The sequence below is a fragment of the Dama dama genome, chromosome 17 (genome assembly GCF_033118175.1).
Source record: "Dama dama isolate Ldn47 chromosome 17, ASM3311817v1, whole genome shotgun sequence".
Classification (NCBI taxonomy): Eukaryota; Metazoa; Chordata; class Mammalia; order Artiodactyla; family Cervidae; genus Dama; species Dama dama.
This window is the reverse complement of record NC_083697.1, coordinates 36,183,029-36,206,991: the sequence shown is the minus strand read 5'-3', so window position 1 is coordinate 36,206,991 and position 23,963 is coordinate 36,183,029. Positions and strand designations below refer to the sequence as shown.

The following is a 23,963-nucleotide window of genomic DNA, read 5'->3' as shown; positions in this document are numbered from 1 at the left end:
ATGGGTTAAGTAAGTTTGTGGGAAATGAGAAAATGTTTTCTGAAAACAGTTTTCTAAAAAAAAAACATCCTTCTTTCACATTATATATTTATTTATATTGTTCCACAAGGTTATCTCGACAGATAATGTCTTCGCAATCACATTCTCTTTGCTAGAGATGAGACATTCATCTTCCCTTTTATTATTGGACTTAGCATCTTTCTATTGTCTTTATACAGTTTTCACCATTTTATGACTTAAAGTTAGTTAATTGCTTTTCTGTGTCCTTTTAGGTGGGTACGTGATGTGTAATCCCTTTAGAGTCCATCTTCTATTAAGAGATTACAAAATCATTTGAGTTTAAGTGGCTTTCAAATTAGTGCTGTTGTGTTCCTTTTTCTCTTATCTTTTTTTTTTCCATTTATTTTTACTAGTTGGATGTACAGAACAGACTTTTAGACTCTGTGGGAGAAGGCAAGGGTGGGATGTTCTGAGAGAACAGCATTGAAACAAGTATACTATCAAGGGTGAAACAGATCACCAGCCCAGGTTGGATGCATGAGACAAGTGCTCAGGGCTGGTGCACTGGGTTCTCTTATCTTTTATTTCATGTACTTTTCTCCTTAAAAAAATATTTAGTGGCTTCTTCCTATTTGTAAAATAGTTACACCTTTCTTGAAAATCATTTGGAAGATGCAGAAAATGAGAAACTCATATGCCATCCAAAGAAGACAAACATATTATGTGCTCTTCTAGTCAGACAGACAAGAAGAGTCATGTCATGCACATGCATTATCTAGTCATGTACACAAAGATAATGCCTTCTCTCAACACAGACTTCTGGAATATAGAGGTGAACAAGATAGATATGGTACCCGCCATCACGGACCTGCTACACTGGCTAATAAAATAATCAACATATATTAACATAATTCTTTAATTGTAATTTTGACAAATGTATGTGGTATAGGAACACAGTTTTTTTAAATTGAAGTATAGTTGACTTATCATATTATATTAATGTTGGGTATATGGCATAGTGATTCAGAGAACACAGTTTTAAGAAAGGGCATAGCATTATCAAATTTGTGAGCAGGTTTTGTCATTAAAAAAATTATTGTCCCAATATGTAATTAAATGCCTCTGTAACATGCCACATTATATATATTTAGTCTCCAGTGATTGTAACTTTGTCAAATGGTACTTCTCTTTAGGAGATATTATAGAATTGTGGCCTAGTAAAATTGAATATTAGTGTGAAGAATCCTTCTGCTTTTTACTTTATCTTTCATATAATAAACTTTTTCATTTGACTGTTTTATTTCAGTCACTGCTGAAGTGCCAGGGTAGTGAGATACACTGCTTACACTGCATCTGACTATGGAAGTATCAGGTGATAATGGTGAAGTAGATTTATTTTATAAATACATGGGAATGCCATGCAAATTCTAGACTGTTTTATTTGCTGGCTGTGAGTTATAGGTATAGTGCTAGATGGTTTACATACATGGCATCACTTAATCCTCCTTCTTGTAATGATCTCAGCTAGACCTTCTTTTTAGTGCAAGTCTGCTCTGCCTTGATGAATGTGCCTTCTAAAACACTGGTTTCTTATAACCATATGCATCAGTGTTCCAGCACATTTAACTGCTAGTCTCTTTTCTTCAGAAGTAACATTAAGACACATAATTCAACTAGAAGGTGCAGTAAGTCATCTTTTGTTTTCATAGGAGTACCAAAGCATAAGCATATGCCCTATCTGCTTTGGCGTAGGTTACCTAGAAAACAGGAGATTGGTAAGGTGCTAAATTGCAATTTTATGTGACAGACAGCTGAAAACAAGGCCATGTGTGAGAGCAGCCAAACCCTTAGATTTTGTGCATCTCAAAACGGGAACAAAGATTAAAATGCAAGTTTTAATTTCCTTAAATATGGATCCCAACATTAATTGAGGTATGCAGCTCACACATAGCCTTGGGTGTGGCCTGTGAACACAGCTGCAAACTCTGATCTGTAATTTTTATTTATTTATTTTTCCTGTATGATGGAGCCTTGGGGTTTGTAACCCTTGATGCAAATGAAAGAGAAGAACACATACAGCAACATACATATTTTTTGGCTTTGATGTTTGTGTCATCGGAAGTTTTTTGTTCATAAAACTTTAGTACTTGGAAGCACTTGTGGAGAAAGTTTAATATGCTGGATTTTTTTTCTTGGGGATTGGGAGCAGAGTATGTTCTCTAGCCAGTCTGTGGTAGTTTCTTATCTGTGCAGGTTCCATTGCTGATCATGGCGATGATTTCAGAGGCACCCAAGGCCTGCACTGTCCCCCTTACATGACCCCTGCAGACAGGTGCCCAGAATCACCTGCCATGGTGAGCCTCAGTATTGTACCTTGTGTTCACGGAAGTGTGCGAGGGGATTGCAGAAAAGGAGAATCATTGACCTCACCTTTCTCCTCCATCTAACTTTATAAGAACCAATGTGTCATCACCAAGCCCTACATTGTTGCCAGGTGAAAGAACTGTTTAGAAAACCAGTAGACCTTAGTTTCATTCTGGGATTTAGGGATGACTGTATATTATGGATGATTTGGAAGTGAGTTCTCTCTCCCATTGCTGCCAAAACTCCCCCAATACTTTCTCATCCTTACGGCAGCCAAGAATGGCTCAATTGGGACCTGTGAACTGGCTTTCACAAAACTATATTGTGTTTAATGTTAGACTCTTACAAAATCCTAGAGCCTGGAAGATTACAAAATTTATGTTCAGCTTTCATGTCATGGAGAATGATAAATATCATGGCTGACATTAAAAGCGTGTGTATTTGTGGGGCAAGCACTATTCTGAATATCTTACAGACATTTTTCCTTTAGTTTTCACAAAGTCCTGTAAGATGGATTAGTATTGTTATTGTTCTTAACTTACATGGGAAGAAACTGAGAGAGAATGACTAAGTAACTTGTTGTAGTTCAGATAACTAGGGCATGGAGGAATTAGTGTTACTTGAAAACCAGGTTTGCCTCTTGGTCAAGCCAAAAGATACAGCCAAGCCAAAGATCAGGAGAAAGAAAGATTTATGACGTGCAGCAAGTAAGGAGAACTTTGGGGATCTTTATCAAAGCAGTGTCTCCCTGAACGGCAAAATCGGGGACCTTTTAAGCTAAGTGTGCATGCAGATTCATGAAGGGGGTCTGAACAGAGGAGAATTCAGCATAGAATTGGGGCAGCAGTTGCCAAGCTTTAGTTGACTGAAGTCATGAGGGTCAGAAAAGGTCCACATCATCCTTCCTTAGGTTCTCACCAGTCTGGGGTTTTAGCATCCTGTACCTGGGTTAGGGCCTTGGTTCCTGCAGAACTCAAAGATATGTTATCAGATGGTTATGCATATCCCTTGAGAAGGAACTAGGACATTGTTTTGTCATTGAACTAGTGTTTCTTGACAGCTTTTCACTTGTTCCTGAATTCCCTTAATTCCTTTACGATCATTAATTACTGAGATCTTTCACAAGCATTGTGGCCAGGCTGAGATCACAAAACAGCTTGGGCCAAAAATGGCTTCTCTTATGTCAAGAAAACCGTGCCTTGTTCTTTTGGGGGACTCCCTACTGTATCTACTTATGCTAAGATTTGATTCTGGGACATCTGCTTTCAACTCTGTGAGATACTGGACATTCTAGGGACTACATTGCTTATTAAAGTGACCAGGCTAAGAATTTTTAAAATTTACTTATGGTTTGCTTGCCTTTCAGGCAGGTATTGGGCTTATTTGCCAGTCTGTCCCGAGTCTCACATCTTGTTATAAGTAATAAATGCTTAAGAGAAATGAAAGAGTTAGCTAATGTAGACAGTTTTTCTGAAAGAAAAAGAATACTGTATGACGCAAGCTGTGTTACAGAGGTGTTCACGTTCCCCTGAGCTGCAAGGCACCTTGTAGGCAATTGCCCTCCTCTTCTCCTACGAAAGAACCCCTGTGACGGTGTCACAGCTCCTGTGTGAATATCATCACTGGACAGCCCTTTCCAGGTAGACAGCTCAAACTAAGAGAAAGCCCTTTTCACTGAAAGCTCACGATCAGTATTTAACAAGAGCATTTTAGAAAAGCGGCCAAAAGAATTAAATATCAGAATAATTATGGAAGAAAAGAAGCATTGTTGTCTTGAAAGGAATTAGGAACTTTGGTATCAGTTACAAAAATGCATTTTTCTTTATTGTAAATGTTTTTCTAAGGATCGCAGTACAGAGCGCATTGTGTGTTTGTTTCTGAATTGGTTCTAATCTTGTGAGGTCTCAGGTCCTTCTGTGAATCTTTGAAAAGAGGAAGTAAATATGACAGGAGTCTCCTATTTCTGTTCTCTAGAGACTTTTTAGGGGACGCTTAACATTGTGTGTGCGTGCTAAGTCGCTTCAGTCATGTCCGACTCTTTGTGACCCTATGGACTGTAGCCTGCCAGGCTCCTCTGTCCATGGGATTCTCTAGGCAAGAATACTGGAGTGGATTGCCATTTCCTTCTCCAGGGGATGTTCCTGACCCAGGAGTCGAACTCGTGTCTCTTATTTCTCTTTAATTGGCAGACAGGTTCTTAACCACTGACACCACCTGGAAAGCCCTATGTTTAACGCCAGTGTAAGGGAAACAGTGAGGATGTATTTTTCTCTCACTAAAGAATCAAATATATTTCAAGTTGCTTGTCCTGAGAGTGAAGTATTGGTGTTTGGCTTCTCTAAATTTTCACACATTTTCAAATAGGGAAAACATTCATCATCCAGTTGTTTTTAAGTACTTGCTAGAAGCATTTATAAGTTTTTGTAGCAGTTTGACATTGCCAGTTTTCAAGGTTTTGATCAGTGGATTTGTTGGAACAATACAATACATATGGTAGCCTGTGGTCAGCAGTTCTGTTCTTGTCAATGATTGTAATTGTGTCAAAAGCGAATTTGGTGAGATGGAGCTTTAAGACATGTCTGAGCCAGACTCTTGTGTTAATTGTTGTTGCTACATCTGTTTATTTTGTGCCTTTAAGGATATTATTGAATGTAATACTTTCTGCAAGTTAAAACTAGCCTAATATTGTTTTGTGAATTGGCTGTTTCAGTTCAATGAGTATTTTTGTGTGGCCTGTTAGGCAACCATCATGTTTGTTATCAAGCTTCCAAACCCTTCTGAGTTCTCTGCCCTCCTTCCCCTCCCCTCCACCTGCCCCTAGTCAAGAGATTCAAAATACTGTTCTTCAAACTGAGGCTCATATGCATTCAGTTTGAGTCAGGGCCAGCATCTCCTCTCCCCCTTTTTCTTTTGTAAATAAAATGGACTAGAACAGAATATATTATAATGGATTGCATGTGAAAATACGTGTTTTTGTTGATTCAGATTTGTACCAGTTAGGTCATGAAATTATACTTTTCACTGTGTATTGTGATGAAAAGCTTGAAAACAGTGGTCTACTTTGGTGCTGCTCAATTTGCAGCCCCTGGACACTGGTACCAGTTCGTTTCTTCCTGGTCTACAGTGGGATAAGTACTGAAATTGAGAAGAAGCATTTATAAGTTTTTGTAGCAATTTGACATTGCCAGTTTTCAGGGTTTTGATCAGTGGATTTGTCCCATTGAAAGGTGTAGCCCAGTTTGGGTGTTGTTGAACTTGCATGATGAGACACATATATTTTGAGTTGTTTACTGTTAAGAAGCACTATTTGGGGATATTTTTATATATGAGATTCACAGCATGGTGGAGAGAATGAATTGTCTCAGGATAATAAGCTTATTACCTTTTGGTAACATAGGCAGAATGTGTGTCTAATTTGCTAGAGTTTCAAATTTTCTTCCTGTAATGACAGAGGTATTAGAGAATATACAATGTTTTATATCTTCCCTTTGCTTAAAAAAAAAAAAACCTTGTTAACATTGGAAAACTTAAAAATTCTATAAACAGAAATAAAGTTTTTTGAATAAAAGAAACGACTGACTCTGTTTCAGTCCTTTCTTTGTGATAGAATAATTGTGAAGTTAATCACAAATAAGAATTTTAAAAGATGAACAAATACTTGAACACTTATCAGCTTTATATTTTCCTTTATTTCAGATTTAGATATTATTATCATACAGTCTACTTTGAATTTTTAATTTAATAAGATTCAGTGATGAGGATGATTGTACTTCTAAACTGATAAGTGTGAAATTTAGGGCTCATCTTAAAGTTATTAAGGATAGATCTGGCTTATCTATGACTAAAATAGCCGCATTTGATCATTAATTTTTAAATTCCTAGACTCTGAGTACTCCAGATTTTTAGGAAACCTAAACCCACCCCAAGTTATTTTTTAAGTGTTAAATAAATGGAAAAACCTAAGTTTAGACTATAAAGAATGAAAAGTTTTCATTTCTGTGCTTTCCACGAGACAGCAGCCTGACTTTGTTTTCCTAATAAGGCTGTACTAAATGTTGGAATGCTTGTCCCCTTGAATTTTACTGAAATACCTAAAAATACTTACTTTACCGAAAAATTTCACAATTTAATTTGTTTAGCCTAGACAAGAATAGAAAAAGTGATGTATCTGGAAAAAGTTAGTGGCAAAATTGTGCCTCCAGTACTAACACAAGAGAGAGAGCATATAGAAGTGAGCCTCAAAGAGCATTATCTAAGCTTTGGATGTTTGAAGAACAAATTAGCTATTTCGTTCTTTTCCATCTGTATTCTGTTTGTCTTTATATATTTAAGATCTGGGACAAGTTTTAGTCCCTCTCTTTTCTCCTTCCTTAAGCAAGTAGTAGCTTATATAGTTCAAGCATACTTACGGGCTACTTTATTGCTTGGCAGTGTGTTGAGATTTACTCCTTTGATGTGAGATTTGGATTTAGCTTTCTTACAAAATGAAGTACTATATTTAGGTATACATTTTCATCTGACTTAGAGGGGTAAGAAGACAGGATCCTTATAGTGGTGTGAAGTAGCTTATGTGTTCTGCCTCCTAGTTGGCTTTCTGGCTTTCTCTCACTGCTCTTTCTGTTTTTCCTCTCATTCCAGCCCGTTGGCACGTTCCTGCCTCCAAGATTTAACACTTGCTATGTTATGGTCAGCCTGGAATTCTCTGCTTCAGGTTTCTTATCAGATTTCATCTTACAGAGACCTTCTCTGGCTCCTTCATATAAAATAATGTATCCCCGCCCCTGTTTTTGGAGAAGGGAATGGCAACCCACTCCAGTATTCTTGCCTGGAGAATCCCATGGACAGAGTGGCTGGCGGGCTACAGTCCAGAGGGTCGCAAAGAGTCAAACACAACTGAAGTGACTTAGCATGCCCCTGTTTTGCTTTACTATGCTGCATTACATCATTGCCATGTGACATACCTTGCTTGTTTATGTTTAGCCTGCTTCTTCCAAGTAGAACATAAGCAACTTCAGAGTAGGGATCTTGTCTGTATTATTCATGGCTGTTGTGCCATCTCCTACAGCAGAACCTGCTCTTTAGGGGCTCAATAAATATTTGGGGAATTAATTAATCAATGAAATAATCAAGGAAAAGATATAGCATGAGTATTGCCCTGCGCTTGAAGTGACAGTAGGTGTAATACATATAGGTCAGGAATGAGAAGGTGCTAGGTTAAAGTAGTTTATGGTAATAGGGAAGCCCATAGTAATTATAACAGATCGGTAGGGTAAACAGAAGTTAGGTTCTGACCATAACATAAGGGTATGTGTTTGTTTATAAAAGTATAGGCTGATTCAAAAAGAATTGAACACTATTAAAAATGTATTACTTAGTGACTAGGAATATATGAATATATGTTCAGTTCAGTCCCTCAGTGGTGTCCGACTCTTTGTGACCCCATAGACTGCAGCACGCCAGGCTTCCCTGTCCATCACCAACTCCCAGAGCTTGCTCAAACTCATGTCTTTCGAGTCGGTGATACCATCCAACCATCTCATCCTCTGTTGTCCCCTTCTCTTCCCGCCTTCAGTCTTTCCTAGCATCAGGGTCTTTTCCAGTGAATTAGTTCTTTGCATCAGGTGGCCAAAGTATTGGAGTTTCAGCTTCAGCATCAGTCCTTCCAGTGAATATTCAGGACTGGTTTCCTTTAGGATTGATTGGTTGGATCTCTTTGCAGTCCAAGAGACTCTCAAGAGTCTTCTCCAACACCACAGTTCAAAAGCATTAATTCTTAAGTACTCAGCCGTCTTTATAGTCCAACTCTCACATCCATACGTGACTACTGGAAAAACCATAGCTTTGACTAGATGGACCTTTGTTGGCAAAGTAATGTCTCTGCTTTTTAATATGCTGTCTAGGTTTGTCATAGTTTTTCTTCCAAGGAGCAAGCGTCTTTTAATTTCATGGCTGCAGTCACCATCTGCAGTGATTTTGGAGCCCCCACAAATAAAGTCTCTCACTGTTTCCATTGTTTCCCCATCTATTTGCCACGAATACATACAGCTAAACCAAATTGAAAAGCAGGCATCATAGTCATTTCTGTAATCTTGCACGTGCAGTATACACCCCTGTATCACAGGCATTCATCAGACTGGCAGTCTTACTCATTCAGGGATACTGGTAGCACATCACCATCAGTAGGTGTAATGGGGACTGTGATGCCAGTCCCTTATTTTCTCAAGTTCACCAGGAAGAAGAGATAGAAATGTAAAGTTTTTGACACATACCCACAAGAAGATATGTATCTTGGGATCTGCATGGCCACTGACCCAGAAGCCAGCTGCTATCTTAATCAGAAACCCGGTTTAGTTTAGCACCCAGGTTAGCACCTTTATTAAGGAACCTTCAGCTCCATCCTGCTGGGAAATGAAGTTATTAGAGAATTCCTATGGGAAAATAGTCCTCTTCTCTGGAAAAATATGGAAGAATGCACTGAAGGTGCTTGTTTCTTTGTTTTTGCATGTTTATAAACCCTTAACTGGGAATCTTGTGAAGAACTTAAACTTTTTTTTAATGTCTGTATTGTTCAAGCTGTAAAATGTGTGCTTTCTATAGATCAAGAATCAGATAGGTAGATAAGATATCTGTATATATATCATCTACCTCTGTATATCTGTATGTGAACTAAATATCTATACATATATGTGTGGTTTACCATGAGTAACTTCCATTTTTATATGAATTAAAACAACGGTGGCATTCTGTAAATAACATGATTGAAAATAGGATAGTTTTTAGTTAATAGAAAATTAATAGTTATTCATTGTTTGAAAGCATTTCTGTCTGTAGTTCTTCACCAAAGTTACTTTTGTGGCTTTCACTTTGATGTTATTCCTAGAAGGCAGAGTGTTGGAGTTGCATTTAAAGCATCTGGAAGCATCTTGGGTTCAAATCTTGGCTCTACCGTTTTAAAATTCTAAGCTATGGTCAAATTATTGAAGCTAACTGAGTTGCTTCTTCCTGTGATTAAAATGAGAACAATATTATTTTCTTAGAAAAAGTAAATGAGGTAGTTTATGTAATGGGCAAAATGAAATTACTGGCATTTGGGATGTATTCACTTAAGTGATATTTTCTTGTTAATTTCTAGTTTGTTGTTGTTTTCTCTTGAAACATACCCTGGTAGATAATTTGACTTGGCTCTGACAGTATATAATCCAAAGGGAATAATTCCCAGAAATCGAGGCTCGTATTTTCTGCATGAGGGGTAGGAAATTAATGTCTGTCACTGCTTACTTTGTGCCAGTCACTGCTGGGTGTGTTACGTGCGTGACCTTGTTCCATCCTCAGAACAGTTTTATTGGGGAAGAATTACTGTCCTTGTGCTAACAGAGAAACTATAGCTATTTAATTTTGTTGGTGTCACAGACTTGGAGCCTTTATTTAGTGTTTCACCTGTTTTTCAAAGTATTCCTGTATCAATAAAGAGCTTGATAAGAGAAAAGGCTGAGTATGAAAGATAGGAGGATCTCTCTGTCTCTTTAAGGCCCTAAGCTTTTCCTAAAAGGAAGGAAAAAAAAAATCGGTAGACAGACATCAGGGTATGAACTGTGCCTGCTTATGCTGCTGAAGCCCCAGCACTGTGGCCACCGGGTGTGGGGAGCTGACTCACTGGAGGAGACCCTGAGGCTGGGAGCCATTGAAGGTGGGGGGAGAAGGGGACGACAGAGATGAGATGGTTGGACGGCATCACTGACTTGATGGACATGAGTTTGAGCAAGCTCTGGGAGTTGGTGATGGACAGGGAAGCCTGGAGTGCTGCAGTCCATGGGGTTGCAAAGAGTCGGACATGACTGAGCTCTTGAATGGAACTGAACTGATGCTGCTTTTATCCTGTTCTTCAGCATCTGACTCTTATGTATTGCTAGATGTCTGTGAAAATCCATGTGTGCATATGATTTGTTATTGATTCCTTCTCTCTTAATGGATTTTAAGAGATTTTAAGAGAATTCCTTCTCTAAATGGGCTTAATGAATTTTAAGCACATTTGTTAAGGGTATTTTAATAATGTCATGAAAAAGCCAAGAATAAATGGAATAAATGTATAAATGGAATTCCTAATGTTTCACAGGTAGGTTATTTGCTTTGAAAATCCTATTAGTTTCTTATTAGTAATGAAGTATTTACTATTTTGATAAAAATTTGTTTTCTCTACTTGATTGGAGCTGGAAGAGAATGTATATTGAATGAAAGTAGTTACCATTGTGCCTTAAGGAAGATAGAAACCTAGTAGGTTTTGAGTGAATGAAACTGCTACAGATTGCTTGTTTATATTAGTCCTAAAAGTATTATAATTGTGTCTGATATGAAATAAAATACAGAATTTTGGTGAAAAATTGGAAAAGAAGGAAATTATACTCCTCAGCTTCTCTCACAGAAAGCATGGTACACTTTTTTTTTTTTTTTAGAACAAAAAAGAAAAACATTACGTTACTTACACAGTTGCATTTGTAATACATAGAAGCAGAAGGTGAGAGAGGTCTTTAGTAGACTTTATCATGTATTAGCAAAGGAACCGAGGTGCAAAGTTAAAAACAGTACTTAAAATGTCACCCTTAATCCAAGAATATTAAACCTGTCCCTTCTCCAAGCTTCAGTATCAGTGTCCTATGGTATGAATTTTATTTGATTGGGTGGTTTGGAAATTTAGATGGATCATTCAGTGGCAAGTAGTATGAAAGTTTGAAGTAGAGGAATTAAGAGGGATTGAAAGGTAGTGTCTTGCCGAAAGAGTAATGAGAAGCTCAACTCTCATATCTTATGCCCGTCAGTGTCTGAACAGATTGTAATTCGAGGTTTTCCTTTATACAAAATGATTATGAGGTTTAGACTCCAAAAGAGCCATGGTCATGTAGGATTATTTACTAGAATGTTTGTTATAGTCAAAACCATGAAATAATCTAAACTAGGGGTTAGCGAACTGTGGCCTACAGTCTATCCGCCTACCTGTTTTTATAAATGAAGTTTTGTTGGAACACAGTCATGCTCACTCACATTTTGTCTGGATCATCTTTCTTGCTATAATGGCAGAACAGAGTAGTTGAATCTGTATCCTATGGCCCACAAAGTTTAAAATATTGACTGTCTCACCCTTTCCAGAAAAGTTTGCTGTTTTTTTAACAATGGGGCATACAAAATAGCCTCCTTGCATTATATAAACCCTTTATTGAAATAGTATTTTTACTTGATAAAAATTTTATTTTTAATAAGAATGAATTATCCTGAGCATTGAAGTACCTTTTATTGAAACTTCAACATACCTATGATGTTATATAATCTCTTCAACTTTCTTGTTTATAAAAATTATTTTATAAACACTGGTTAGAAAAGTGCATTTTTCCCCTTAAGTGATGCTGAGATTATTTGGAGTGTGGACATGAGGCACAATAAACAGATAAAACTTTCTTCCCTGATAAAAATGCTTTTGTGGAAATAAATATAGCATTAAAAAATAATTTTTTTCCATTTAGAATCAAGTAGAATAATAGGAAATTTTGCATTTATCACTGTGTGAAACTTTTATTTATTGACTTATTATATGCCTCTTCCACCTCAAAATTATTGAAGGCTGGCCAAATGAAAGGGTGATCTCAAGTGAAGGATATCAAGTAATATATAAAACTCTCACTCAAACTAGTTATTTAAATTGATTAGTATTCAGTTTGCAATTCTAAAGATCTTAATAGCGTTAAATTGGTGAGCTTCAACCGTAGAAAATAAAGCAGAACATCATGAGATGAAGAAATATTTGTTAATTTGCTGCTTCCTGCTATGTGAGATGGATATATCAGAGGAAGGATAATGTAGATATTTGCCTTAAACCTTTTAGTGATCCAAGTTCTTTAACATCTGTAGACTTTACTTCTGAAACTTAAGGAATACCTTGTGTATAAGGCCTTTAATTTACTGTGGAGCTCCTAATAAGACCCCAGTACGTGTAATGTCGACCGTGATCCTCTCATTGTTTGTATAATAGGAAATTATGTTGTCATTTTAAGTTCAGCCTAATGCTGCTTTCTCTCACAAGCCCCTTATACTCCATCTTGAAAATGCTGTGACCGATCTGGTCAGGGAAGCTCAGTAGATGTCCTTTCCTTCCCTTCCTTACTTCCTCAGCCCCTCCCTGCCTCACTTTGTGGCTTGATTTAGAACTTGGTTGCTGAAAATTTCTTCTCAAGCCCCATCAACTCTTGTAACCACCGGAAAAGAATCTTTACAACAAAAGCCATTTCCTTACACAGAGAGGTAATTATTAATATCAAGTGGTAATTGCCTGTTGTGAATTTTTCAGCACCCCTTTCATTTTCAAGCCAAGCCTCAGTAGAGGAAGGCCCCAGGTACTCAGAGGGCTTCTAGCAATTCCATTGCTTTTCTCTTTTCCTTCTTTCTCTACTAAGTCTGTTGCACTTTCAGTTGTTATTTCTGTCTCTCTATATTTAGTACTCATAGTAATAGAGAGGGACTTCCCTGGTGGTTCAGATAGTAATAGAGAAAGTGCAAAGAGAGAGAAAGAAGCTGAGACTGTGTGTATGAATACATGTGTATGTGGTGAGTATAATCTTTTATAAACTGAAAGGTGTGTTAATAATATGCTGCATGCATGCATGCTCAGTTGTGTCTGATTCTTTGCAACCCCATGGACTGTAGCTGGTCAGGCTCCTCTGTCCATAAAATTTTCCAGACTAGAATACTGGAGCGGGTTGCCATTTCTTCCTCCTGGGGATCTTTGCAACCCAGGGATTGAACCTGTGTCTCCTCCGTAGGCAGGTGGACTCTTTACCACTGAGCCACCTGGGAAACCCTGACATATAGCTACTACTGTATATGCAGCATACTGATATATAGCTATTTTGTACTTTTGTTTGTAGGAAAAATAATCCTTACGTGTTCTCAAATCATTTGGGAAAAAACCACTGATGCATTGCCATAAGTGATTTAAATGTTTAAGGTTTGAGTTTTAGAAAAGCCGACTAACTAGAAGTACAATTAAATATGGGGAAATGGTTTAAAGAGACATCACTCTACACACTTGAGTGCTCACTTTTTTTCCCTCTGGAGTTGCTTTGTTATTGCAAATTGACAACTTTGCAATTAAAGTGATTAATGATGTGCCCTAGTGTTTATGGGTCCCGAGGTCAGTGAGCCCAAAGATGGCCATGCTGTGGGAAACTTAGATAGAGCTCATCTCACGGAAGATGAACTAAAATTCCTTCTCTTCTCTGTATGATTGTTTATGAATTAAGTGTATTAGATATGGTTGAAGGCATCACCAAGACATAATGAGTAATGTGAGTAATCTTTATCAGTCCAGTTCTGTTGCATAATTCCTCATTTTTAAACACTAATGTGAACATTCATTAGTGACTTTTATTAGCTAAAAAAGTTTTACTTTATACAGCAGTATTAGAAAATTCAATGAGTGTTCATACAGTGAAGTTTTTCATGATCCCTTTGATTTAATCTTTATTAGATCTATTGCTTATTTTTGGTATTACTTTTCCTATACATTATTCTAACCAGGGCATCAAAATTCTGATTTCAAACACAATGTTGTAACTTGGAACTCCGTTCAACTATTCAGCCAGAAGTTCTGAAACTGGTTGTAATGCTTCAGGGATTTTTATTTTGGATACTGCTCTTATAAAAATCAATCAGCTTTCAAAATAGATTGTTCTAACCACACTGTGGGCTTTGTTCTTTGGATTCCACGAGCTGAGCATAGTACAAGGCCAAGGCACTAGCCTCTCTCCCCGCCGTGGCTTACTGCCCTGCAGAAGCGTCGCACCAAGGGAAGAGAGAACAATAAGTGGATTGTTCGGTCCGTGGCACCGAGCCATTGCCAGGATCTCTGCTGGTTTTAAACACACACACTGCACAAAAGTGACCTGTGACGATCACTGTGGTTGAACGGGAGATCTATATATTACACCATTGCTTATTTCCCAGGATTTGAACAGAAAAATGTAGGAATAATTATTAGCAATTATACGTCAGTTTTTTTGTTTTTTTTTTTTTGTTTTTTTGATGTTTGGTTTTTTTTTTTTTTTTTTAATTTTTATTATTATTATTTTTTTTTTCCAGTGGGTTTTGTCATACATTGATATGAATCAACTTTGTCTTTACAGAATTTTTTGCTTTTAAGTAATCTATAACATTTCTAAAGTAGAGGAGCAGATATTCAGTATAATACTGTTCTTAAAAGAAAGACAACTATAAAAATTTTAATTTTGGGATGTAGTTTCACTTATTCATTTATTAGGATTTTCTCCTCAGGGAATATGGGAAATGTATATTTCAGTTTGGTGGAGGAAATGAGATTTTCCTCCTTAAACAGTGATTAAATTATGCTCAGAGTATTTGGGTATCTTGCTTAACAATGTTCAAGAAAGCACCAGCTTGTCAAGAAAGATACTCTGGATAACAAAAGGTTTTGAGGATTTTATAGATTGTAATGTTTCTTTCTCTAATTTTAGCCACCTGAAGGAGATTTAAGAAAACTTTTCAGACTGACAGAGATTTACTCTCTTTATTTAAAATAACATTTCTCAGAGGATTTTTCCCTTTCATAATTCCAACCTTGAGAAAGGTTTCCTAAGTAAATGATTATTCTAAACAGGAGTTCCAGAAATGAGTATTTCAAGCTCATGGGTGTGGACCATGATCCAGAGTGTTTTCTTCTTTAGGCAGTTAAAGGCTTTGAATAGCCCTATGGTTACAATGCTTATGTAACTTTAAATTTTCTACATTTCTCTGATAACAGAACCTTTTTGGGAGGAGGGTGTTTTGGAAAGTAGTTTTCTGGGAAGCCTGCTTTGAGAAATAGCATTACTTATCATAAGAAGTAGAACATGTACAGTGCATAAAATGTGAAAAATACAAGAAAGGAGAAAACATATCATTCACAGAGAACTTCTACTAAAATGTTGGTGTGTTTTCAGTATTTTCCATGTGTTAATCATGCTCCATATATGCTATTTTATATTTTTCTTTTTTTACTTAATATTGTAAAGTAAGCATGTTATCATGTAATTCAGAATTCTTTCTAAAAATTATTTTAATCATTGTATAGTGTTTCATCATTTGATTTCCTCATTGTATATTTAATTAGTTGTTTCCTAGTTTTCACTGTTGTAAGTTATACTGTTCAGTTCAGTTCAGTTACTTGGTCATGTCTGACTCTTTGAGACTCCATGGAGTGCAGCACGCCAGGCTTCCCTGTCCATCACCAAATCCCAGAGCTTGCTCAAACTCATGTCCATTGAATCGGTGATACCATCCAACCATCTCATCCTCTGTTGTCCCCTTCTCCTGCCTAAAATCTTTCCCAGCATCAGGGTCTTTCCCAATGAGTCAGTTCTTTGCATCACGTAGCCAAAGTATTGGAGTTTCAGCTTCAGCATCAGTCCTTGCAGTGAATATTCAGGACTGATTTCCTTTAGGATGGACTGGTTGGATCTCCTTGCAGTCTGAGGGACTCTCAAGAGTCTTCTCAACAGCGCAGTTCAAAAGCATCAATTCTTTGGCACTCAGCTTTCTTTATAGTCCACCTCTCACATCCATACATGACTACTGGAAAAACCATAGCTTTGACTAGACTGACCTTTGTTGGCAAAGTAATGTCCCTGCTTTTTAATATGCTGTCTAGGTTTGTCATAGTTTTTCTTCCAAGGAGCAAGTGTCTTTTAATTTCATGGCTGCAGTCACCATCTGCAGTGATTTTGGAGCCCCCAAAAATAAAGTCTCTCACTGTTACCGTTGTTTTCCCATCCATTTGCCATGAAGTGATGGGACTGGATGTCATTATCTTAGTTTTCTGGATGTTGAGTTTTAAGCCAACTTTTTCACTGTCCTCTTTCACTTTCATCAAGAGGCTCTTTAGTTCTTCTTTGCTTTCTGCCATAAGGGAGGTGTTGTTTGCATATCTGAGGTTATTAATATTTCTCCCGGCAGTCTTGATTCCACCTTGTGTTCATCCAGCCTGACATTTCCCATGATGTACCCTGATAGCTCAGTTGGTAAAAAATCTGCCTGCAATGCAGGAGACCCTGGTTCTATTCCTGGGTCAGGAAGATCTGCTGGAGAAGGGTTAGGCTACCCACTCCAGTATTCTTGCGTTTCCCTTGTGGCTCAGCTGGTAAAGAATCCACCTGCAATGCGGGAGACCTGGGTTTGCTCCCTGGGTTGGAAAGGTCCTCTGAAGAAGGAAAAGGCTACCTGCTCCAGTATTCTGGCCTGGAGAATGCAGTCCATGGGATTGCAAAGAGTCGGACACAACTGAGTGACTTGCACTTTCACTCTGCATATAAGTTAAATAAGCAGGGTGACAATATATAGCCTTGACATATTCCTTTCCCAATTTGGAACCAGTCTGTTGTTCCATGTCCAGTTCTAGCTGTTGCTTCCTGACCTGCATACATATTTCTCAGGAGGCAGGTCGGATGGTCTGGTATTCCCATCTCTTGAAGAATTGTCCACAATTTGTTGTGATCCACACAGTCAAAGGCTTTGGCATAGTCAATAAAGCAGAAGTAGATGTTTTTCTGGAAATCTCTTTCTTTTTCAGTGATCCATCGGATGTTGGCAATTTGATCTCTGATTCCTCTGCCTTTTCTAAATCCAGCTTAACATCTGGAAGTTTTCAGTTCAGGTACTCTTGAAGCCTGGCTTGGAGAATTTTGAACATTACTTTACTAGCGTCTGAGATGAGTTCAATTGTACAATAGTTTGAGCATCCTTTGACATTGCCTTTCTTTGGGATTGGAATGAAAACTGACCTTTTCCAGTCTTGTGGCCACTGCTGAGTTTTCCAAATTTTCTGGCATATTGAGTGCAGCACTTTCACAGCATCGTCTTCTAGGATTTGAAATAGCTCAACTGGAATTCCATCACCTCCACTAGCTTTGTTCATAGTGAATCTTTCTAAGGCCCCCTTGACTTCATTTTCCAGGATGTCTCGTTCTAGGTGAGTGATCACACCATAGTGGTTATCTGGGTCATGAAGTTCTTTTTTGTACAGTTCTTCTGTGTATTCTTACAACCTCTTCTCAATATCTTCTGCTTCTATTAGGTCTATACCATTTCTTTCCTTTATTGTGCCCATCTTTGCATGAAATGTTCCCTTGTTATGTCTAATTTTCTTGAAGAGATCTCTAGTCTTTCCCATTCTATTGTTTTCCTCTATTTCTTTGCATTGATCACCGAGGAAGGCTTTCTTATCTCTCCTTGCTATTCTTTGGAACTCTGCATTCAAGTGGATGTTCCTTTTCTCCTTTGCCTTTTGCTTCTCTTCTTTGTAACAAAGTCAAAGATTTTATATATGTATTCTGTGCATTAAAAATGCCTTTCCTAATATTTTTAATGTGGGCAAGTTGACTTGTTCTGTTTATTAAAAAATAATATACTAAAATGAAGGTCATTTTAACAGAAATATTCAAAAATTACATGGCTTAAACTGTGAGCTCCTGTAAATATTCAAACAGAAGTCAAACATATATCTGATTGGCATGTGATAGAGTAACTCTAAGGCTTCCTTGATAAATCAGTTGATAAAGAATCTGCCTGCAATGCAGGAGACCCTGGTTCGATTCCTGGGTCAGGAAGATCCTCTGGAGAAGGATAGTCTGCCCACTATTCTTGGGCTTCCCTTGTGGATCAGCTGGTAAAGAATCCACCTGCAATGTGTGAAACCTGGGTTTGATCCCTGGATCGGGAAGATCCCCTGGAGAAGGGAAAGGCTACCCACTCCAGTATTCTAGCCTGGAGAATTCCATGTATAGTCCATGGGGTTTCAAAGAGCTGGACATGACTGAGCGACTTATATTTCACTTCAAGGAGCCTTCTAAATTTTAATGATTCTATGATTCATTTGGTAGTTATATAAGTATTTAAACCAGCATAACTAATTTTTATTGCATATAGTGTCAGCTCTTTCATTTGATATTTAATTATAAGCCAGTCATTTTTTTTTCCACCTACGACATAATGCTTGTGATTTTCATGTGTATTAGACTCAGTCCTGGAATTTTGAGGACAGGTTTTCCTCTTTTCTTTGACTGCTTTTCTTATTTCATGTCATTGTACTTGTGGGCCTTTATCAGAAGGTGAGTGGGCCAGATATTAAAAATTTGTTTAAATTTTTTTATGAATCCTATATTTTAAGAAATAGTTTTGTAGAACTTTCAATCCATAAAATATGGTAAGACTCGCTGTTCTTTAAGTTCTCAACAGATTAAGAGGTTGGACTCCATAGAGTTAGTGAAAACTCACCATTCTGGGGATTTTGTTGTTGCTAACGCTATTCAAGTAAGAACTAACACCCAGAAAAAACTAAGGGGTTTGTTTTCATAGACATGGGATATATGCATTTTATTCTTCTTGGAAACCACTTTATTCTGTTCAGGTTAAACATCATCTTTTGTGTATATTGTTTTTGTGTTAATAGAAGAGCTGCATATACCTTTAAGTGTCCAGAGGAAAAAGGATTCTGTCCTCTCTGTTACGGCAAAATTTCAATTGTGTCTTGGGTGGTTTTAACAAGTAGATCCTTTGTCATTGCATCTTACTGTGAAATTTCAATGAAAGAAAGATTACACTGTTCTGTTCTTGAACTTGTTTCCTTTGCTTGTTATAATAACCCTATAAGCTAAAAGAGAAATTGTCTGATTGATAGCACACATGGAAAGTTGTGCAACTGTAGAGTGTAATTCTACATAGCAGTAACTGAATGTTAGCATCCATTGTGGTCTCTCATTGTGTTAGCCAATTATTCAGTCCATGCTTTCCCTGGCTAACTAAATTAGTTGTTATTGGAAAATTCAGTTGCTCCTAAAAATGCTGATCAGAGTTCATTACTAGGTTATGACTGTAGAGACCAAATATCCTGTGTTAGCTTCTCTGTAAGTAAAATGATCTCATGATTTGCAGCTTAAAATTTATTACTTATTATTTACCTACTGTGGTTATATTTCTTGAATTCTGCACTTGCTGTCTTATCCTCAGTCTTGTGTGATATAAGAGGAGTTAGACTGCTTCTGACATTATTAAACCTAATGTATACCTTAATGGTGGGAAAATAGCTTTAAATCATTAGGAACTCTCCAATCATTTACTGTCCTTGACTGCAGCCAGTGTATTATAATACATAAGGATGGTTGCTTTAGCTCCATTCTAGAAGTAATTTACGTTAACTCTGAAGTTCCTCCTGTGAAGAATGGGGATAATGATTGCTGCTGCTTTGGTTATTTGTCATGATTATAAGAGATAATTGCTCCGAATCAATTATCGTTACTATTAGTCCGTGCTAACCAAACTGACAGTAATAATACAAAAAAGCATAGATTAAAAATAATAAATTTGTATACAAGAATACTTTTGTGCATGGATTTTTGTCCTCTTTTCCTTTTTGTCTTATTTCTATGCTCAGTACTGATAACCTGTTATTAATACATGCCAGGCCATGCTGATACAGAGACTCAAGTAGGCCATGATCATTGCCTTCACTGAAATTGTAGCCTAGTGGAAGAATTTACAGTTTGGTTTTAGCAGGACAGATCCATTAACCTGCACTTAAAATATAAATACAAAATTAATACTCCATGAGCCAGTTCAACCAGAATTTATTATCTTCACACAAAGATCCACATGTCCTTTGGGCATATTCATGGATAATAAGAGAGAAGGCAGATACTGTTGGACAAAGAGATCAGTTGTTTGTTCCAGGAACTACTGAAAGTCATGTTTATTTTACTTTACCCTTTTTGGTGAGGGCTAGCCTTAATTTAAAGGTTAAACATGGGTACGTTAGCAAACAGGATTGGTGTTTGTCTTTCCTCATTTGAATGTGTAGAAAACTGTTGAATACTTAGTGTATGAGTTATTGGATCTTACAGCATTTGAGTTTCATGAACTAATTAGTAGATTGTGAATAGTTAAAAGCATGAATTATGAAACTATAAATTCTGATGATTTAGTATATTAAAGTGAAAGTGAAGTTGCTTAATTGTGTCCGACTCTTTGCGACCCCATGGACTGTAGCCTACCAGGCTCCTCTGTCCATGGGATTCTTGAGGCAAGAGTACTGGAGTGGGTTGCCATTTCCTTTCATTAATAAGTTTGCAAAAATTCATGTTTTCTTCCTTTTTCTTTTTTTTCCTCAGAGCATCTGCTGCACCCAAGCTTGAGCCAGTTCCTGTTCAAAAGGTGTGTTTCTAATCCAGCATTACTGGGGTAATATTTGATTGTCCCTCCTGAACCACTTTAACTGCCATTCCTGTCTCTGACCATACTGACAATCTATAGTTCCCATACAGTTTTTCCTCACAGTTCTTTAAAGATGATGAGGGATAGTGAAAATCAACACATAACAGAATTATCATGCAATTATTCCTTATTATTTAAACAATATAATTATTCCTTATTATTTAAATAGTATTTCTAGTGTCATATATTATCGGTAACTCATATCCAGATTTCTTACCTTCACTTTTAATTTGCCTCTTTATTCAAATAATCTAAACAGATTAAATAAGTGGTTACAAAAATGAATGTCACAATAAGTCTTTAATGACAGTTTACTGGTAATATTTAATTACATTTTTATATTTTCAGAGTATTCTTGGATTAGGTTTTTAGCAAGTACCCTTTTTTTTTCTTATATATATATATATATATATATATATATATATATATATATATATATATATATATCTTCAAATTGTCCCAAACCATTGTTCATTTACATCTAGTTTTGTGCTTTGGGGGTTTTTCTCCTTAATTTTACTTGTGCCTTTTCAGTGAATTTGCTCATATTGATTCCCTGAGGCATTAAGTTACTTTATCCCCCTCAGCTTTATTATTTCTGTAAGATTAGATTACTTTTTCTTCCTTTAAATTAAACATAATAGAGCTACCATTATGTACTTTTTAAAGAGTTCAATTGTTTTTCTTTGGGAATGAGAAGGACTTATTCTTGAATATCATAGATGATTAAGCTGGTTTTATTTTTAAATTCACACTTACTTTGTGATAGGGGTTTGCAAACACAAATTCTGTTAATTTTAGGTGGAATTGATCTTTCTTAGTTGTTATTTTTTTCTTTGATGTCTGTGAAGAAACATTTAAGATCTTTTTTTTTTTCTCATGTTACTTTTGAGTATTTATTTTGGAAAAGGGAAGAATTTTATTCCATCTTTAGTGATAACTCAAAACATTCCAGAGAGAGAAATAGGTGGACTGTAGAAAAGGGAAAGGTTTGATTTTGTTTCATTGTTTTGTGTTTTATTTTTAAGGGGCAGTTTCTTGAATCAAAATAATTAGAATGTTCACATTTCTGAATTAGATGAAAAGGAACATTCCTTCTTTTTTTTTAATTGAAGAGTTAGAAATGTCCAGCTGCTTCTGCATGAATCAAATAATTGTTCTCTGGAGAGTAATTAAACGTGTTTAAAAGATGGAATTGTAGTTGAGTCTCTGGATATTTTAAAATAAATGTTTTGATTAGTGATGTTTTGTTTACTGTGGGGTATTAAAAAATTTTTCCTTTGGAATATGTCTAAATTGGCACTTACGTTGGCCTTTAGGCTTTTTGATAACTTTCCTAATCTCTTTCCTAAATATTTTGAACTCCTTTCATTTTTTTAAAAAAAAAATTTATCTACTCAGTATGTGCATCTGTGTTATGCATGTTGAGACCAGTTAGCATGCATGCTAATATTTTATCAGCTCATTATTTTTACCTGGAAATGTGTGAAGTTTGGCCTGCTAACATAATTGTGTTTGTCTTTTTACAAACTAGCCGTGTGTTCTTTTCAGTGGATCTGTTTCGCATGTCTTTGCCGTGTTGTGTGTGTTTGTTTTTATTTTACATAGGGAGAGCCTAAAGAAGTAGTCAAACCTGTGCCCATTCCATCTCCTGCTGTGTCCAAAGTCACTTCCACAACCAACACGGCCTACAATAAGGCCCCGCGGCCCTTTGGTTCTGTGTCTTCACCAAAAGTCACATCCATCCCATCACCATCGTCTGCCTTCACCCCAGCCCATGCGACCACTTCATCACATGCTTCCCCTCCACCCGTGGCCGCTGTCACCTCTCCCCCATTCGCTGCATCTGGACCGCATGCTAACACCAGTCTTAGTGCTGACCAGCGGTCATCCGCTCTGAGCGCTGGTAAACCTGCAGTTAATGTCCCACGGCAGCCCACAGTCAGCAGCGTGTGTGCCGAGACTGCCCAGGAGCTAGCGGAGGGACAGCGAAGAGGATCCCAGGGTGACAGTAAACAGCAAAATGGGTAGGTGGCTGAGGGTGCTTTCTGCTCTTATCAAACTCTTCTTTCAGGCGATTTCCAGGCAACACAATCTCCACCCACCCCCAAATCAGCTGTTCTCTGAAAGAAGGGAAATGAAGTTTCATTTGCTTCATTAACATGTAATATAGCTTTATGTTATATACAATACAGCTCTCTCTGCAAGGCAATTATAGGTTAATCCAAACCTAATTATGCATCCTGACCTGTTATGAATCATGTATCGGACTCTGTAACTCTTTTTCTCCAAGTCTGGAACAACGTGAAGCAGCTGGCCCTTATAATGCAAGGCAAATCTTGAATCCTTCTTTCTCAATTTTTCCATTCTTTTATGAGTCACCAAAAGTTGAAATAGAATGGTTGCAGTTGTGTCAGCTTATGTATCTCATGCTAAAGAGAGAGGAAATGAGAAACTTGTAAGAAGCTTTTTTTCTAGGAAGTATTCTGAAGACAGAAAACAAATTTACTTTTGACTCATGTCTGTAGTATGATGCATTAGCTTAGGTCAGCTAGCTAAGCCACATTCTTTTCAGATAAACTTACACTGAAATTTAGTCCTTAAAAGCAAACAGTAATGAGAGGACAGTAACATTAACGGAGGCTTAAAAATTTCAGAAGCAAATTAGAGAATACTTTCATTGTAAACATTTTTCTAAAATGAATAGATTTAAAGCAGTGGACACTAAATATATAATGTTATAATAACTTTCTGAGAATCCATTCCTTATAATTTTCTTCTCTTTTTTGTGGCACAAATTTTTAAAAAATTGAAGTCTGTTCTCAGTAGCCATCATTTATAGACGGTTATTTTATTTTTGGAATCCAGCGACTATCCTTTAAACCAGAGTCATTTCTGTAAAGTCATTTTGATCAGATTTATTGTGACAAAAGTGTCTTTTAAAAGGAAATAATCTGCATGCGTGATTGTTTTTAACCATTGTCAGTTCCCAGGAAAATATAATTAAAATAGTTGTGTAGTTAGGTCCTTTCTGAGATAATCCCTTCTGAATGTTAATTCACGTAATGAAGGGGCTGTGCTTTCATAGGACTGCTCCCATGGCAACTTGGGGGCTTTGAAAAAGAAGGTGGCAGGGTTCCAGGCTGCTGCTGAGAGAAAGGAGCAAGTCTGGAAGGACAGCTCCTGGGCCCTGTGTGTGGTTTTGTGGTTGTGGGTGACTTGAAAGTGTTGATGTATATACTGAGGAAAACTAGTGCCTTTCAAAGAAAGTTATTTCTTTCATATGAGGAAGATAAATA

The 23,963-nt window shown here is 37.0% G+C and overlaps 1 protein-coding gene across 6 annotated transcripts in view; it reads left to right on the top strand.

The window, feature by feature from the left end:
* The window catches only part of PDLIM5 (PDZ and LIM domain 5), a 224,431-nt gene that overhangs the window by 106,282 nt on the left and 94,186 nt on the right, over positions 1 to 23,963 (top strand). For 4 of the 6 annotated variants that reach the window (XM_061164378.1, XM_061164376.1, XM_061164379.1 and 1 more), the window contains 2 exons: positions 20,562 to 20,604; positions 22,273 to 22,691. In XM_061164378.1, the coding sequence (XP_061020361.1) occupies positions 20,562 to 20,604; positions 22,273 to 22,691 (462 nt within the window). The remainder of the gene's footprint in view (positions 1 to 20,561; positions 20,605 to 22,272; positions 22,692 to 23,963) is intronic. The other 2 variants (XM_061164380.1, XM_061164382.1) reach the window with 1 other exon arrangement.